The sequence below is a fragment of the Halyomorpha halys genome, unplaced genomic scaffold (assembly GCF_000696795.3).
Source record: "Halyomorpha halys isolate HHAL.00 unplaced genomic scaffold, Hhal_1.1 Scaffold50.1, whole genome shotgun sequence".
Taxonomy (NCBI): Eukaryota; Metazoa; Arthropoda; class Insecta; order Hemiptera; family Pentatomidae; genus Halyomorpha; species Halyomorpha halys.
The window spans coordinates 310,147-328,880 of record NW_027106849.1 but is presented as its reverse complement, the minus strand read 5'-3'; the positions used below and the strand labels follow the sequence as shown (position 1 = coordinate 328,880).

At 32.0% G+C, this 18,734-nt stretch overlaps 2 protein-coding genes and 2 non-coding genes across 4 annotated transcripts in view; 2 read left to right on the top strand and 2 right to left on the bottom strand.

The window, feature by feature from the left end:
- Nucleotides 1-3,911: 3,911 nt before the first annotated feature.
- LOC106690149 (glucose dehydrogenase [FAD, quinone]) lies at nucleotides 3,912-9,769 on the bottom strand. Its single transcript, XM_014435479.2, has 3 exons — nucleotides 9,562-9,769; nucleotides 9,323-9,493; nucleotides 3,912-5,717 (listed from the first exon to the last, which is right to left on the bottom strand). Exons 1-3 carry the CDS (start codon nucleotides 9,716-9,718, stop codon nucleotides 4,309-4,311), a joined length of 1,737 nt encoding a protein of 578 aa, XP_014290965.1. The 5' UTR covers nucleotides 9,719-9,769; the 3' UTR covers nucleotides 3,912-4,308.
- Nucleotides 9,770-12,298: 2,529 nt separating this feature from the next.
- LOC106690164 (lipase 1) overlaps nucleotides 12,299-18,734 on the bottom strand; it is an 18,795-nt gene continuing 12,359 nt past the window's right edge. The window contains exon 7 of the mRNA XM_067045142.1: nucleotides 12,299-12,420. Coding sequence (XP_066901243.1) covers nucleotides 12,299-12,420 — 122 coding nt within the window. The remainder of the gene's footprint in view (nucleotides 12,421-18,734) is intronic.
- On the top strand, nucleotides 15,722-15,794 carry TRNAK-UUU (transfer RNA lysine (anticodon UUU)). Its single transcript has one exon. It is a non-coding gene; the product is annotated as a tRNA-Lys (tRNA).
- On the top strand, nucleotides 16,468-16,540 carry TRNAK-UUU (transfer RNA lysine (anticodon UUU)). Its single transcript has one exon. It is a non-coding gene; the product is annotated as a tRNA-Lys (tRNA).

The window sequence follows — 18,734 nt, the reverse complement described above, 5'->3', positions numbered from 1 at the left end:
ACTAAAAGAACTGTTGGACCGTTACTACTCACATAATTATGAACCTAGTGTTACCTTTGTTGAGATGTCCTTTAAGAGCATGTCATTGAGGAGATAATTTTTCAATTATCTTATTATTTTACAATGCTAATAATAGTTGCGAAACAAATCCATTGTGCCTTATCAATCTGATAGTTTTTTGTTAACTTTTTAGTAGCCTTGACTTGGTCATCCCAAATATAAATTGATTTATATTTAAATACATTAGGCTATAGCTAATGTGCCAACTGTTCCCGTCCGGTAGGTCCAGTCCCCTTAGTACAAAAGCCGGGAAGAAGAAAAGGCAGTTATCTCACCCCAATTTTCTATTACTTTAATGAAAACTAGGTATAATTAATAGTCAAAATTGATGAGTCTGCTAAGTATAGTTAGGGGGAATAAAAAATGGCGGCTGTTTCGAAACCTTAAAAAACACTAATTTTTCATTCGGAGCTCTTAAAAACTACCAACGACACTAGAAAATCTAAGAGAACATTATTTAAAGAAGAGCAAATTTGCTGAAATATTAGCCCTAAAAGAGCTATTTACGTTCAATAGTTGTAGTAGTATCCTTGAGATATAGCTTTTTAAAAAGAAAAATTTCTTAAAAATCTACTGAAAGTTTAGTAGTTAGTTAATTTATTTTGAGAAATCTATATCTCAAGAACTATGTGACGTACAGATGTCTATTAACACTCAAATTAAAGCTAGTTAAATTTACTATAAAATTGTGTTTATCTTTGTAGGACTAGTAGTTTTTATGATTTTTGCTTCTTAAAAAGCTATATCTCGAGAACTATTTAACGTAAATAACTCTTTATGGGCTCATATTTTAGCAAATTTGCTCATCTTTAAATGATATTCTTTTAGGTTTTCTTGTGTTGTTCCTACTTTTTAAGATATAGAGCTCCGAATGAAAAATTGAATTTTTTTATCGCTTTCAAATAGCCGCCATTTTTTATTCCCCTACCTATACTTGCCAGACTCATCAATTTTGACTAGTAATTATACATATTTATCATTAAAGTAATCAAAAATTGGGGTGAGATAACTGCCTTTTTTCTCCTCTTGGGCTCTTGTAATACCTGGTCCGGGTGACTCCTCCAGCACTCAGCTTGGCGCAGCTCTCCTGTTCTTATTTGAATTCATCCTTCTATCGTGGCTTGCCGATTCCGGATGGTCGAGCACTATCCAGCGTAAAATGCGTGGGGTCCAATACTTTTCCCTACCCTTCAAATGGACTCTGAAGAAGGAATAATCAGTTTGAACTTAAATTGACGGGGCATTCGCATTGTATTGTACCGATTCGCCTGTTGGTTAATTATTTTCTTGTCACCATTTTTAAAAATTTAACTAAACCTTCTTGAGCCTTTCGGTTGATAGGATGACTAATTCCATAAAATCATTCTGATGATTTTCAAGATTGATTCTATATCAATTATTATAATGATAATTATCAATTATCAATTATCAATTACATATTAAATATATGGTTCTAAACAAGATATAAATTTAACTAAACTGTTTTATTTTTGTCATGCTTATGCAACGAGAAATGATATTAAAAATAAAATCAAAAGGTTTACTGATACAAATATAGCATCGAACAGACAAAAGAAGAATAAATAGCAATAAAAAAAAAAATTAAATAAGGTGTCGGATTTAAGTAATCTGAATTTTTCCGTTATTTTTTGGATTTATGTAAAGTCGGGGTCGGGGGTCTCATTTTCTGATGCCCCCCCCTTTCCGCGGACACCGGAAGCCCCGAAGACGCTGCGAGTGCAATGCCGCCCCAGCCTAATCACCATGCAAGCTAGGACCTGGCCTCTGCGGAAGTAGCAACCGTCTCTTCTGACACTAGGCGAAGAGAAGATGCATGGTTTTCACCATTTCGCCCATCGCACATATTGACGAGGGAAGCGACTAGGAGACGTCACCGCGGCGGCGAAGACGTCACACATAAGATGAGCCATAATTTTCATTAGTCCTATGAGACCCCAATACTCTGTTTGATAGTATCATAATAATGTCTTATATAATACAGCTAACACACTAACATAACTGCCTATTTGGCTAAAATAATTAATTATTTGGTCACAAGAAAATATATGCATGCTAATGATCAGAAATTCTCACAATTTTCAGCCCCCCTTTTCCACACTAATTTTAATTATCATAATCGTAAAATACACTCGGGACTCCTGCAGTATAACACGAGTAGGTCCTCATGTAAACATTTGTTTTTTTGGTGCCACTGGTGAGGAACGAACTCACGACGTTAAGATTATGAGACCAAATGTTTACATCGGGACCTACTCGTGCTATACTTAAGGTATAAATATCGTTAATAAGCAATGATGTTTTGCGCCACTAAACAAAAACAAACAAACCAGTTCATATGAAACGGCTCCGGGAGCGCTTAGTTGGTCAAGTGTGTAATGGTCTATTGGAGGGAGGTAGAGGAATAATTTGAGAGGTAATTGTTATAATTTGGTTCATCAACAATAGAAATTCATTAAATCCTTCTCGAGAAATTCCTGCTTATGTCCCTCTTCTTTTCAAACTGGCACAGCTCACTATGAATAGTAAGGATCACAAAATATATTTATTGTTTTAAAAATATATATACAGGATATAAATGAGCTAATTCATCATTAGCTTGGTAATTTGTTTCAATTAATGTTAGTGAAAACTGAATTTTTGTAAAGAAAAGATTAAAATACAAACTTTTATGCAAATAAATAAATAATTGTGTCTGATAAAATGATGAAAACGTAAAATATTGATTATAAGACTAATACAACATTAACCTCTCTCCTCTTTACTTTTTTTTCATTGTTTTTAAGTATTATGAAACATTAAATTTGTTTTCCAATTTAAATGAAAGGAAAATGCAATCTTAGTGATAGAGCTCTGCAACTCTCTGTTTTTTTTATTATTTACTTTTAAGCAGATGTTAATATTACTTCTACTTATCTATATATCGAATATATACTAATAGTAAGTCCTACGATCGTGAAAAATTGTCTATGCAACATTAAAAAAAATCTGGAAAGAGTTACAAAATCGTTTATTATAATAATAATTATTTATTTATGTTATCTGTTGATAACAGACAATCTGGTGTGTTCTCTCCGAGTAATCATTTCCTAAATGGGTTTTACTTATTTATTATAATTTAATGTTTTTTAATAAATTTTCAACAATCAATAAAATCTAATACTCACGCTTATTAGTGATCAGGAAACTATAGTGCGACTAAAAATACAGCAATTATAAAAGAGGTAGTAGCAAGGAATGTTGGAAGCTTATAGAACACTTTTTATATGGAACATTGTGGAATAATATTTTTAATGAATTGGATTTTGTTAGTATTTTATTTAAGGAGCTTTAATTATAAAAATATTTTTACAAATATTCTTGCATATTTTTTCTTATCTATTTTTTAAAAACTAAATGACCATACTTTATGAAAAGTTTGTAATATCTTGATGTCAATAATGCCATAGACATTTCAACCACCATCGACAGGTTTTTCGATACTGACAACCATATAACACACTATGACTTTCTATTGAATTAGGCATTAGTTATTTTTTAAAAGACACAATTATTTTTTAATTTTAGTATTGGAAGTTTAGTTTTGTTACATGTCTGAAATATAAAATGGTCGGTTTGATAATAAAAAATGATCATAAAACTTGATAATACGAAGCCTTCCTAGAGAAATCAGTTTAAATTTAAGTTTTCATTTTAGTAGCCGATTCCTTGATATTAGATAATCAAATATGCCTACATTTTACTCAGACATTCATATGCTTATTTATAAATAATATTTTATCTGGTTAATAAGTTTCATAATGAATGTTGGAAATAATTAATGCTAATTATTAAAGTTTTTAATTCACTTTTATTCATTTATATTTCGATTGCTTATGTTGAAGCACAGTAAAATATATTTTTTTTTTTTTAGGAAGACCTTGGTTTTGCATAATTATTGAGATGGTGTGTTTGGTTGTTGTGAGTGTTTTGTTGTTAGTGTTTTGTATGGAAATAACAAAACATTTCACGGTTGTTTCTAAAATGACGGAACTGTAAAATTTGGTGAAATTGACTTCTTGATGTTAGCAGGCTCAAAAATGCATTTACTTGGTGGATCTCCAGCCCAACAACACCATAATATCAATTTAACAAAAATTAGAGTTGCTCTATTATTCTTCTGGACTAGCGATAAATTTAGTTAAGTAGTGGCCTCACAATTTAGACCACAAGCCATATAGTAATCCTTTATTACTCAGTCCTGTAATAATTTTTGATGATGTCGGCTCCTCTCTCAGCAAGCATGATGATGATTGCGTTGGTGTTGGCCCTTGGGAGGGTTGGCATAATGGAACCATCGATGACTCTCAGTCCTTTCATACCCTTGATCACTAGGTCTTTTGAAGAGATGACACTGTCCGGATCGGAATCAGGACCCATTTTTGCTGTCCCAATACAATGACCTCCAGGGATCGAGTAATATTCTACTGCACACTTGGCGAAATCGCTCCCCGTCCTTCCTGCGCAAAATGGCATTCCTTCCTCGTATATCTGAGGAGAGTACTTAGACATAGTTTCAGTCTCCATGAGCTGCATCAACCTCATGACACCCTCTTCTAAATTATTCCTGTCTCTATGGTCCTGGAACATATTCTGTTGGATAATTGGAGGATCTCTGAAATCATTACTCCTTAGCGTCACGTTTCCTACACTGTAGGGTTCTATGTTTAGAATGACAAATCTCAAGATGTTCCTATTCCCCTCTGAGTCCGATACTATACTTCCTGTTGAACAATGCATAGTCTCAAGAGATGGAGGTTTTTCCGATGATTGAGGATTGTAGAATGATAAAGTCTCACACCCTAGTGGCGCCAGGGTCAATGGTCCTTTCCTATTTATAGCATACGCCAAGATACTTTCATTTGTCCTCCACACGCTTGGGGTAACCGTAGGAGCATCAGTAAGTTCGTAAAAGATAATAACATCGTCATGATCAACATAGTGTGAACCAACTGGGAGATCCAATAAGACGTCGATGTTGTGTTTTTGCAGTTCCTTACTGGGACCAATGCCGGAAAGCATAAGAAGTTTCGCCGTGTCTACAGTACCAGCTGATATGATCACTTCTTTCGACGCGAGCACTTTATAAGTGTTGTTGTCTCTGAAATATTCAACTCCTGTTGCAACGTTATCCTCTATAATGACTCTGTTTACAAAGGAATTTAAGATTATGTCCAAATTCTTCCTGTCCCTTATCGGGTTTAAGTATGCCCTTGCAGTGCTCTCGCGTAGAGGTCCGTTGAGATTTGTCTGCTGGTAACCGCTGACAGATTGGTTCTTAGCGTTGTAGTCGCCAAACTGCCAACCGAGTTCTATTGCAGCCCTTACGTAGTCATCTCTAAACGGCGTGACGAACCTCGAGTATTGGACTGTGAGAGGGCCTCGGGTGCCGTGATACTTGGAGTTGGCTAAGGATCTTTCAGTCATATTCTCCGCCTTGATGAAATAAGGTAATACGTCTTTGTAGCTCCAACCATGGTTGCCTAGTGCCTCCCAGTCGTCATAGTCCTGTCGGTTACCTCTGACGTAAATCAGATCGTTGATAGTACTGGAACCTCCAATCACTCTCCCTCTGTTCACTGAACATATTCCACCAGTACCTATGGCAATAAATAAGAAATAATGATAATATAAGAATAATAATATAACTTGACAATTTATTAAAGGTCCATTTTGCGCGCAGTTTGTGGGGAAAAGTTAAAAGTCAGAACCTGTGTCCCTATCTCACACGTTGAGTCAGTTAAGAGGAAATGTTTTGATTTTAATAATAATAATATAATAGTATAGGATATAATATATAATATAAGATTTCTGCAATTTCACTATGATTGACATCTGAAAGTAACCATCTCTGTCTTGTGACTTTTTTTTATTGATTTATAAAAAAAATAATTGATTAAAAGAAAAATCAATTTGGTCCTATTCGTATACCAAACAATCAAAATAAACCATAATGTTGAAAAAAAATTCAAAATGGTGGCTGACGAGATCGTCGTCAGGTTATATAGAGGTAGAACGAATTCTGTCCCTTGTGAATTTCCTGTTGACCTTTTTACGTTTCAACCTTTATAATGTAAACATTTCAGTTTTGGAACAATTTAGTTAATTTTTCAATTTACTAGACAATTTATCAGCTGAAAGCAATCATAAAAACTAGTATATCACAGCCATGACAATTAGGAAAATACTACTAGATTGATCTATAAAGAAGGAAAAATTATTAAAATCAAACACATCAAAATGGCCGAATGCTCCTTGTTTCAGTAATAATAACCGGATTTTAAAAATCAATTCTAACTAACAAAAAAAAATCTTCAGATATCTTTCTAGTTCCAGATATTTTGAATATGTCTAATATTAACTGTAGATTTTTCGTGATCGACTGAGGTTGACGTAAAAAAATGTTTATAAGTCACATACTGAGAGATTTTAAAAACTTATATAATAAACTTTTAATTTAGAATATTTTTGTTCAAATAATAAATCTTTGTATAAAATGCTTCTTTTATTTATTAAAACCAAACTGTTGAACATTATAAAATAAAATTATGTTTAATTTTAAAGTATATTTTATTTAATTTTTAATTGGTTTTAATATTTACATTACAACTGATAGTTTTTATTCCTTTTGCAGCCTTTGTTTTTAATCTAAATATACGAAATGTAAAGTAGACTAAATAAAGTTCTAGACAGTACACTACTTTATATATTCAAAAATTACAATTTAAAAATGAAAACTTTAATCTTTATTCAAGATTGATTCATGAAATTTGACGCTATTTGGTATGTTATCAATATTTTTGTATTGGTGATACTAATTCTGAATATTGTACTTAAGCACAAATATATGTCTGGTCCCGATTTTTAATGTTTCTTCTGAGCAATTAATTACTGACAGCTCAGTATGTTGCGAAGAAGTAGTTTATGATGTTTATCTTCGTAGGAGTAGTAATGTTCATGAGGTTTGCTACAATAAATTCACAAATTATTGTTATTTCTATTTGTTCGTTCAAAATTTTTGATTTATGAAAAAAAATATCTCAGGAACAATTACAGGTATAGATATCTGCCAGCCCTCAAATTAAAGCTAGTTAAATGCACTAAGAATTTATAACGTTTTTCTTCGTAGGTGTAGTAATTGTTATGATATTTGCATATGATAGTTTGTTCGAACAACTAGAGATCAATTTCAATTTTAGGAAATATCATGAAACGTCATAATCAATTTTATATTACACTAAACAAGCTTTAATCCGAGAACAATCAGATTCTGTACGTCTGATGGTTCCTGAGATGTAGTATTTCATTTAACTAATTTTTAGTCCGAACAACTAAAAATCAACATCTTGTGAATATATTTTGACAAATTTCATAAAACCTATTACACGTTCGAAGATAAATTAATCTATATGAAATTAAACTAGCTTTAATTTGAGCGCTAATACACATTTGTACGTGTAATAATTTCTGAGATACAGATATCTCATAATAACTTCTTCTAACTTTTTATGAAATTTTTTTTTTAAGTTTATCTTGGAAACTATTGTTTTATTTTTGAAAATTTACTCTTCTTTAAATTTTATCTTATTAGATTTTTCAGTTTTGTAAGTAGTTTTAAAGATATGGAGCTGCGAAAGAAAAATTATATTAGCGTTTTGCAACGCCCACAATTTTGTATACCCCCTAACTATGTTTGACTGACTCAATAATTTTGATTAGTAAATATACATAGTTTTCATGATAGTAATAAAAAAATTGGGGGAAAGTAGCTGCCTTTCTTCTTCCCTTTGGCTCTTGTACTATATGGTGTTGAGTTTTGGGCTCTCACAAGTTCGGAGGAAAAGGCTCTTATTATTTTTGAGAGGAAAATGATTAGCTGCATATTTGAAGCAGTGAAGAACGGCAACAATTGAAGACGAACGGAAACAGAGGTTTTTGGGCTCCACCGGAAAGAAGAAGTGATGAGGCATTAGAAATTAGCAGTAACTAATGTCCAGGACAAAATTATTGTAGTTGCAAAGGTGTCGGTATAGGTTTAAGGTCCAAGTTCAAGGTAATGGTTGCCTAATTTTGAGATTTATTTGAATTTGTTGTTTAACAAAAATATATACTTAAAAGGTAAGTAAGTGTTGTCGAGAAATTACTTTTATGAAATATGTAAAATTTAAAATTTGCCTCGTATATGCAATGTCATTGTAAACGATTCTACATGAGCCTCAAAACTCGCAATTGAGGCTTGATCGAAATGCAGCTGTGGCTGTTTGGACTGCTGTATCCTGGATAGCGTCTCGAACTTCCTTTTACTAGCGGATCCGTAAACTGTACATGCATAATCTAACTTGCTCAGTACATGCATTTTATATAATTGAATTATATTAGTCTTGTATAACTCAAGCGTGATTACCAACAGATTTTTAAAAAGATATTTAACTCCGGTCAGCAATAGGGCCTAAGTTTATTAATGTAGGGTGTCCATGAAACATAGCGGTCTTTAATTTAATACGCCAAGATCTTAATTTCTGTTACAAAAGGTATGCCCCCTCCATAAATGTTTATATTGTCTGTGATGATATTTGGTTTGCTTGTAAGTGGATACTTTAAAAATTGTAACATTGGAATTACATATGTGGTAGAGATTGCAGAGTGGTTTGACATAGCGAGAGTGTCGATGAGTTAATTAAATTTAACATGAAAGAATATGAATAAACTGAACAAAAATATTTTATTAACTCAATAGTATATAAAATAATAACACAAAATAATAATAATCATGGAATGAGTTCAATGAATAAATGATGTATCTGAAATCGTAAGATGTAGTGACTGATATAGACCACTCATGACCCTCTCATACTTACATCATCCCAAAACAAACATCTTCAAAATGTCAGTATTGTAATAACAATATGACAACTAACTATATCTTTCAGGAATGTAAATACTTCTGATCACACCCCAATAGTTTTTAATTTACTATCACAAATATGACAGTTGATACACACATTTTTTTAGTGAGCGTTAATTTTCCCTGGACCTCTGTACTTAAAATCTCTTTTTACATACAACTATTAATCTTAAAAAAAAAAATCCAATATTCTTTTGAAATGTATAAAATATAGATAAATTAAGACTTTTCAGTTCTTAACAGCACCTAAAGTCAGATTTAAAAAAATAAAACTATTTAAAATTTAGTTATAACGCATACTTAGACATGCTCCTTCTTCCCGGGCTGTTGTATAGTTCCAATCTATTTCTGTGTTGAGGAGGAACTCGGCGAGGAACGGGGTATCGGATATGTAGTTGTCATTGCCCCCTGCCTCTATCAGAAGGACCGTCCAATTGGGGTTCTCGGACAGCCTGTTGGCCAGTACACATCCTGTGCAACATATTAGAGTTACTCTAGTTAATTTAATTTGTAACAATAACATAAAGTAGACCATTTACCAGCTGAACCAGCCCCTACTATAATGAAGTCATAAGCCCTGGCTACTTCTGTTTGAGGTGTGTTCCGTGTCCTCAAGTTCGGATCTACCTGTTCAGGAAAGTAAGTCTGCAACGCGCTCAGAAATGTGGAAAAGAAAGCAGGAATACTAAGGATCATCTCTTCAGCGGTTTTCGATATCTAACAGTTTCTCAATTTCAGACTCAAACCATTCGAGTTCGGCAACCAACTGGCAACAAATCTAGAAGGCTACCTTAGTTTAGAACCCATTCTTTTTAAATTTAAATAAATTTTATCATCGAAAATATAGTTCCTATTGGTTATCGGTCTTATTTACAATTCAAATACAATTTTATCACTTTCTCTTAGTCGATTCATTTTATTGCTGATATGTGAGTTATATTAGCCAATAAATATTGATACCTCTCCATTTCCTTGCAGCTCTTGAGTTTTGACATATTTATCGGTTTTCAGCAATTTACATGATTGTCACAATCGAAACGTCCTTATCGACTATTGTTGAATATTTCATTCTAGATAGGAATTTGTAACTGCTTCCAGTCGCGTGCTCTAGCGATAACTGCATGTATCCACTTTATCATCGTGCCGGAGCCCCCTGGAAAGGACTGCTGAAGCTATTCAAGTTGTATAAGTTTAAAGCAGACAATGTTATCTTAGTTCGTTACTTGTGAAAATTTATAAATTTATATATAATTGTAATACCATACACTGTAAATACCATATTGTTTTATATACTTTCGATAAAAGCAATTTTCATAGACCTCTTCGACGAGCTCAAAATAAATGTACTAGTTGAAGGCCTCCGGAAGTGAAGATCCAATTGCACTACAGAAAACTCATGCGAAACGGAGCCAACTAGGTTGAGGCAACTTCACGGGTATCAACGGTCTCACCCACCGGTGACAATAAAACTGGGAATCACCGTCAAACAAATACAGAATTTCATGGCCCGGAACTAAAGAACTATTTCATCCAATATACGAGAAAAGGTTGTCTTCCCAACTCACATGAAGTCAGCAGCAAATGTCCCAAGTCTTCGAAAACATTTAGAAAACAATGATATAGGATTACACATCTATACCCATTGGGTTACAGAATCTGGAGCAAATGGATGAGGATTGCAGACTTTAAAAAAGGCACTGTAAGCGCTGAAGATTACAGATGTTCGGTGACTACAGAATTCAGCATCTGATGGGTTTAAAAAGGACCAATACCGAACCGCTGAATATAATTTATTCCTTATACTCATGGGTGTTGTGCTTGTTATTGAATTTTAGCGCCTTGCTGAAGACTGATGACAGGGAAATTTGTTGTTAGACTACAACTATCAAACTACAAAATATCGGATGCAAATGGCACTTGATGCTCTCTTTTTATGGACCGTAAAATGGGGACTAACCATATGTTATTTACAAGATTGGAGATAGAAGTCCTTCTTGGGAATTTGGGACCTCGGTTCTTAATTGGGTTAACTTCACTCTTTATTCCTCTAGAGTGAAGTTTCGCAAATTGAGGAAATTCCCATCACTTTCCTTTTATTCCTATGCTTGCCATTTCGAGGACTAGGCCCTCTGTTCAAACTCCGTTAATTAACTGTTAATTAATTTTTTTTTTTTTACTTGATAGATATTACAATCTGCCACACAGTTGTGGGCAATAGGTAATAGTGATGGATGATCTCATAGATACTAAAATAAATAAAATATAAATAAAATAACATAATGATAAAATAATATATACTATATTTACACAATCAACCTGAGGATCCCTGAGCCCACTCTATCCCCCACGTGTGAGGGGTAGAGCAGAGCTCAAGAGAACCCAACAAATCCCTCTCGCCGCATCACTGGTAATGAGCCAGTGGAGGCTGAGCAAGTGCGTTAAAGCCGCAAACACTCAACTTTAATCAAATCAAAAACTTTCTATTTCTATCCAAATAGCAAGTTCCTGATTTTGGAAACCATTCTCTATTTCCTGCCTAATGTAGTCAACGTGATCTTTTTTTGATCTGAGATTTCTAAATCCTGCTTGTTTGGGAGGATCACTAATGGAGTGGGCACTTTGATCTCAGTCGGAGAAGAAGAGGGGATTCCGCAAGAGAGACACCACGTTCATCACATCTAAGTTCGTTTAATTAGGCGTTTCATTTAGAAGTATTGCATGGCATGTTGTATTGCAAAGCTTTATGAAAGATGCTTGGTGACTATTCTGCGCCTTTCAGCCAGCTTCCAACTTCAGAGAAACGTTAAGGGTTCGTCCCTTCGCAGTTCTTGGTCACAGCCTAGTGAGTATAATCGGCCCAGCTGTAAACCCATACTGCTACCGGCTCGAAGTTAGTATTGGCGATGTACAGGCGCAACAGGCCTCATTTGCCGCAGTGCTTTATGCCACCATAAGAAAAAAAGAAAAGGAATTGTGGTGCTGCTACCCTCCAACAGGAATGTTTATCTGACCCCATGTAATATTGAAACATTAACTGTAACTATGAATAAGAGGTGGGCACAGAACTACGCAGTTTATTTGACTGACAAACGGATTAAACAAAATTTAGATATGACAATGATGAGTATAAAACATGATCAATTAAAATAAAAATCATTTATGTTCACTATAGATACTCCTTATTAAGGTATCACAATGTGGACTTTTCAAAAAATTATATGTGTATATTATTTGAATTTATGATAGTAATTATTGGATTATAGTTTATTTATCTTTTTAAGAACCTTGAAATTCAAAGTCAAGGTGGAGGCATTGAACATTAATATCAACATTACACACCATGTTAATTATGTCTGTCATGACATTGGATACTGCTTCATTGGTTGTTTTATCGAAACCTATGAGATAAAAAAACACTTAATGTGAGCCTCAAGGCTGGTCCAACTCGAAATACATAAATTACCAAAGGTTGTACAACAAATGAGGGGTTTCCTTCTTGATGAAATAACTCATTTCCTAAAAATCCCTGGTGCACAGATCACACAATTTTCACTTTCCAGCCTGTAAGGCGCAAATTTCAAGCAATAAATCTTAAATTTTCAGTTGATATAAAAATTGGTATTTTATTGGTTTCTATAGGTGCGAATAACGAATACATATCAACTTTGTTTCTGCTGGGAATAAAACAGATTAACAAAATATTATTCAGCCGCGTACAGATGAAAGTGATCGGGCAAACTTCACTGCCTTCGATTTTCCAATCTCTATTCTACATTTTTCTTCCTTCGTTGTTTATAATTTTTTTCATAATTCACATGCATCCAATTTATTTTATTGTTAACTATTCAAAATTGTTAATTGTTGTAAATAAATAACATTAAAAGTACTTTAGAGGAAGATTTTTTGATCTTTAAGGCACATTAAACTATTTAGATAAGAACCTAGTTTATATTAAAGGTCATTTGATTGTACATAGCTACACCGAGTGCGGCATGCGCCCTTGCTCAGCCTACACTGGCTTTTAACACCTGAGCCGCTGTTGATAAAAATGCGTCGGGATCTTCTGGAGTCCTGCTTTTTCCTTCTCAATGGGGAGGGGGGACAAGCTCGGTTCAGAGTTTGATTATAAATATTGTAACTAATAATGCATGTGTTTAAATTTGTTATTTTTATTTATATTTAATTTTGTTAATTTGTTTTCATAGTTATTATTTTCTTATCACTTAATTTATGTGTTTGTGAATATGCTTGTTTGGACTTGTTTAAACTGAATTGTTTGAACTCTACGACAGAATGTAAATAAAAAAAACAAAACATTAAATTACTATCTATTAAAATTAAATCAGTTGAACATTTTCTTTAATGTTTAAGATTTCCCAATTTTTAATTTTCATTTGCTTTTTTTACATATTTATCTAAATTATTTGGTTTATTACACATAAATTCCATCTCTACCCATCATTTTCCAACCCAAAAAGATGTATGTTATAGCTTAACAGAATCTCTCAAGGTATTTTCTATAGCATTAGGAAAACATTGGAATTCTTACCCGAATTCAACACCATTGACCTTTGGATGAGGCCATAACCAAAAAAAAAAAAAACTTTGGGAAACCGTAGTAAACCGATTAACAGTCGCCCGACAGAAAATAACGAAAAATGTTGACGCTGCATTTTCCTCAAGGACCATACTCATTATATTTACATGCAAAAGTAAATTGTGAAAAAAATCTGAACGATTCAGATGATTATTATTTACCCTTATAATTATAAAAATATGATATTTTTATTTTCGCTTCCTCCTTCCTCCCACCGAACACAGAGAAACTCTATTCATTTCTTTAATGAAAACTGTGTATAATTACTAGTCAAAATTGATGAGTCTGCCAAGTATAGGTAGGGGGAATAAAAAATGGCGGCTGTCTCAAAACCTTAAAAAAACATTATTTTTTCTATTCGGAGCTCTATATCTTAAAAACTAACAATACTAGAAAATTTAAGAAAACTTTATTTAAAGAAGAGTAAATTTTTTGAAATATTAGCCCTAAAAGAGCTATTTACGTCTAATAGTTCTTGAGATATAGCTTTTTAAAAAGCAAAATTTCTTAAAAATCTACTGAAAGATTAGTAGTTAGTTAATTTATTTTGAGAAATCTATATCTCAGGAACAATGTGACGTACAGAAGTCTATTAGTACTCAAATTAAAGCTAGTTTAATCGACTATACAGAAGTTAATGACCTTTACCTTCGTAGGAATAGTAGTTTTCATGATATTTGCTAAAGAAACCATTGGACGTACAGATGTCTGCAAGCGCTCATATTAAAACTAGTTAAATTTACTACAAAATAGTTAATTATGTTTATCTTTGTAGGAGTAGTAGTTTTTATGATATTTGACAAAATAAACTCACAAAATGTTAATTTCTAGTTGTTCATATAAAATGTTAGATTTTTGAAAAAATATATATCTAGATCCATAAGATTCGTAATAGCTACGAAGATAAACATCATAAACTACTTTAAAGCTCATTAAACTAGCTTTAATTTGAGTGATAATAGACATCTGTACGTCAAATGGTTTTTGAGATATAAATTTTTCGATATATATTCACAAACTACTATCTTTCTGTACGTCCCATACAACATTTTTCTGAAACGTTGCTTTTTAAAAAGCTATATGTCAAAAAATATTTAATGTAAATAACTCTAGTAGAACTCATATTTTAGCAAATTTACTCTTCTTTAAATAATGTTCTCTTATATTTTCTAGTTTTGTTGGTAGTTTTTAAAATATAGAGCTCCGATTAAAAAATTATTTTTATTTATCGCTTTGAAACAGCCACCATTTTTTATTCCCCCTGTACGGTCTTATGCAGCATTTTAAAAATGACCGACGTATATTTTTATGATTATATCCAATAGCTCAGTAATGTACCTTAATTATAAATTAATTTAATTTTATGGAGGTGTATATCATCATAATTAAAACTATATTTACTCGACTTTGGTGTCCAGTGCCAAATGTAGTGCATTGCATTTAGGTTTTTTCCTGGAAAACCATTTACTCTGAATTTTTTTTTTTTTTTATTGAGTTTCTTATACTCGGAGTTAATAACGTTATTAAAAGTTTACACTTTTTTTTGTTTTAATTCACTTAGGTAGGTAAGAGTTAAGCCTCGCACACGGTGTTTAAATCACCGGACACACTGACGGCTTATAAGCTTTCCTTGGTAACTCGGTTCCAGAGCATTGTAAAGTCTCAAATTTGGCCTCAAACTTTCATAATTCAAGTCTGAGCTTGTTTAGTTAAATTACTGGTATTTTTGGTGTGTCCTCCGAGAATGAGTCATACGTAAAGTTAAAAAAAATATGATAAAATTTCATAAGATATACTGTCAGACCTGAGCGATACTACATTTTCGTAGTTAATACGACGTATGTATGTATGAGTAACATAAAGAGCTCCTCCAACCTGTTCCGGGTGGGAGGGAACATATTTAACGACATCAAAGACGGACACGTGGCCAAATTTGTTCCAGTTTTTGTCAAACAAAAAGTAAAAACCAGTCGAAAAAATTTTTCGATTCTATTGACGTAAGTTTCTTTTAATTATATCTAAAAGAAAAACATTTCTACATTACTCATAACTTATAAAAATAGTCTGTTCAAGTTTAGTTATGTTTCGATCTCCCACAGTCAGCCTGGATAGCTCAGTCGGTAGAGCATCAGACTTTTAATCTGAGGGTCCAGGGTTCGAGTCCCTGTTCGGGCGATAATCTTTTTCTTTTTTTTTTATTAGGTTTAATAAAATAATATAATTCATTTCCTAATGAATATGATAATTTGATAGTTTTATTTTATTTTTTTAAAAAATATCATTAATAATTATATATCAACATGATCTGCCCGTTGCTTCCAAAAAGAAAGCAAAATCAATATTGTTGAAATTATCATCTTTAGTCTTTACAATAATAATTTGTATTTTATCGCCAATAATGTTCAGCTAATGGTCCTTATTATATTTATTAATTGTGATTTGGTAATGTTAATTAAAGGAAGTATTAATGTAATTAGTTACTACTAATATTTCAAATTCTAGTGAAATCTTTAACAATTTATATGTTATAATGTTCCCATAGGCTTTAAATCAACTGAATTCGAAGCCAGAGAGACATCGTATGAGGTGTAAGGCATTTCCCGGTTTATTTTAGACTTAAAGGTTTTTGGATTATTTTTTTCTATTGTCAAGTATTTCTCATTATATTATTTTTATTCTGATTACCTTAAATAATAAACTAAACTAATAAATTCAGTTAAAATTATTTTTAGTTTTTTAATAAAACATGCCAATTAATTTTTTTAAGTTATAATAATGATTGAAATATCGAACCGTTCGCGATAAATAATGTTTCTTTCATTTTTATCATAATGTGTATACTTCACTAGCCCGGATAGCTCAGTCGGTAGAGCATCAGACTTTTAATCTGAGGGTCCAGGGTTCAAGTCCCTGTTCGGGCGGGTGAACTTTTTATTTTTATTAAAAAAAAAACTTAAATCATTACCTATCAACACATGATAAATTGTGTAGTATTTTCCAGCTGGTCAAAAGGCTGGAAATAACTGAACTGTTATTAACATATGACTAGCGAAAGCTTTGTGTGGCTAGTTAACGGATCTTGAACAACTATTACAGTATAAGTATAATTCGTTACTAATATTTATAACAGTTGATCATAATCAATCGTTATACATACACATAAATAAAGCAAATATATATGTATATATATATATTTGTGGATCTTGAGAATCAGTCAACAAGACAACTATTTTGAGACTCCTTTTGTCAACTTTATAGTTTGTATAGTCCTGCACTACAATGAAAAAAAAAGGATTTTAGAAAAAAGGATTTCTTGAATTAATTACTAAAAAAACTACAATGTGCAGAGCATAATCTAAGATTAATAACTATTGCAATTAAAACATTAATTACATTCGTCTATTACTGTGTGTTCTACATTACCGTCATACAACAGTTTGTACCAGAATAGGAGTGAAATGGAGGAAGGTAAATTGTGGGTATGTTTTGGTTTTTCCAAAACGTAACCGTTCCTTCAAACAGGTAGTCAGCCCATTATTTCTGTTTTGTATTTAGTTTATTTATATTTTATGTTGTTAATTATAATGTTATTCTTAAAACACATAAGATGTAATTAGACTACATACAAAACAGAAATAACGGACTAACTACCTGTTAAAAAGAACAGTTACGTTTTTTTTTTAAACCAAAGCAAAATCACATTAACCATCCTCTATTGTATCCCTATTCAGTTCTGGCACAAACCCTGTGTTAGCTATATCACAGCAAAGTAGAACACTCCTTTATAGACAAATGTAAGTTTTTTTTATTAAGTAATATAGTTATTAATCTTAAATTATAATCTGTCCATTGTATGTTTTTAATATCGTACATGTCAAAATATTTTTAATTTTTTTTTTATCTTTCTAGCTCTTTTGAAGGTCTACTAACTGGGTCGAAACGTCGGAAAATAAATAACTGTTAAATCTTTTTCATCTCCTACATATTTTAAAAATTGTTATAGTTTACGCGCATAACATTTATTCATATTGGGAGTGAGATAATTAAAATTTTAAGTAAACGGTTGTTTTAACCAGTTCCAGTTTAAACTAGTTTGTTATAATTCGATATATTTGAATTTGATATATAGTTTTGGGGGGTTTCCTGGATTTTTTATAAAACATCATATTTTGAGGAGGAATCAATTTTTCTTGGTCGATTACAGAAGTAAGATAATATCTAAAATTCTTTTTTTTTTTAACAATATGGACGTTTATAGAGATCATTGGAAAAAAAGAATTGAGAACACAAAGTCAAATTTTATTTACATTTCTGAGCCTAATATGTGCTCATTTATTAAAACATTTTTAACAAATACCAGTCTTTCATAACAGTAATTAATAAATAAACATAAAAATTGAATGTCATCCGCTATACAGTTACAAAACTAACTGTAACATAAAAGAACCCCAGCGATCAGTCGTAATAACAATAAAGCCAAGAATGGACGTTCAGATTGTGAAGTTAAGTCAGATAGAGTAAAGGAAAATTCTGGAATTCGATCATTCAAAATTTGAAATGTAGGTTAACTGAGACGGTGGAGGGGAGGAACTTCTCAGTACCTCTTACAATTAAAACTTTAATGATAGTAATTGTCTTTAATGAATTTTATCCGTAATGTATTCGACTTAACCTTACAATCTGAACGTCCATGTTTGATTTTGCTGTCATTCCGATTGATCGATTCATTTCGATAGGGTTCGATGTTTTAGGGAACAATCAAGCATTTTAACTTTAATTCCAATTTTTGATTAATTTAATGAAATCTATGTCGTTGTCTCACTCCTTTTGTTCTAATATGGAGGATATATTTTACCTTGAAAATAGATTTAAGTTTTTGGGCCTGTCGATTTGTGTTTAACTTATTTATTCCCTTAACTTATTTATTCATTAAATTATTTCTTTTAACTTATTTATTCATTTAAGTATTACTTTTAAATAACTCCTTTTTTTTTTAAATCTATATATTAGTTTTTTATTTATTTATTTTATATTGTAAACTGTTTTAGAGTTCTACTACTGGGTAGTTTCTCTACATCCTGTATCATATCATATGTCATTATGATCAAATTTACT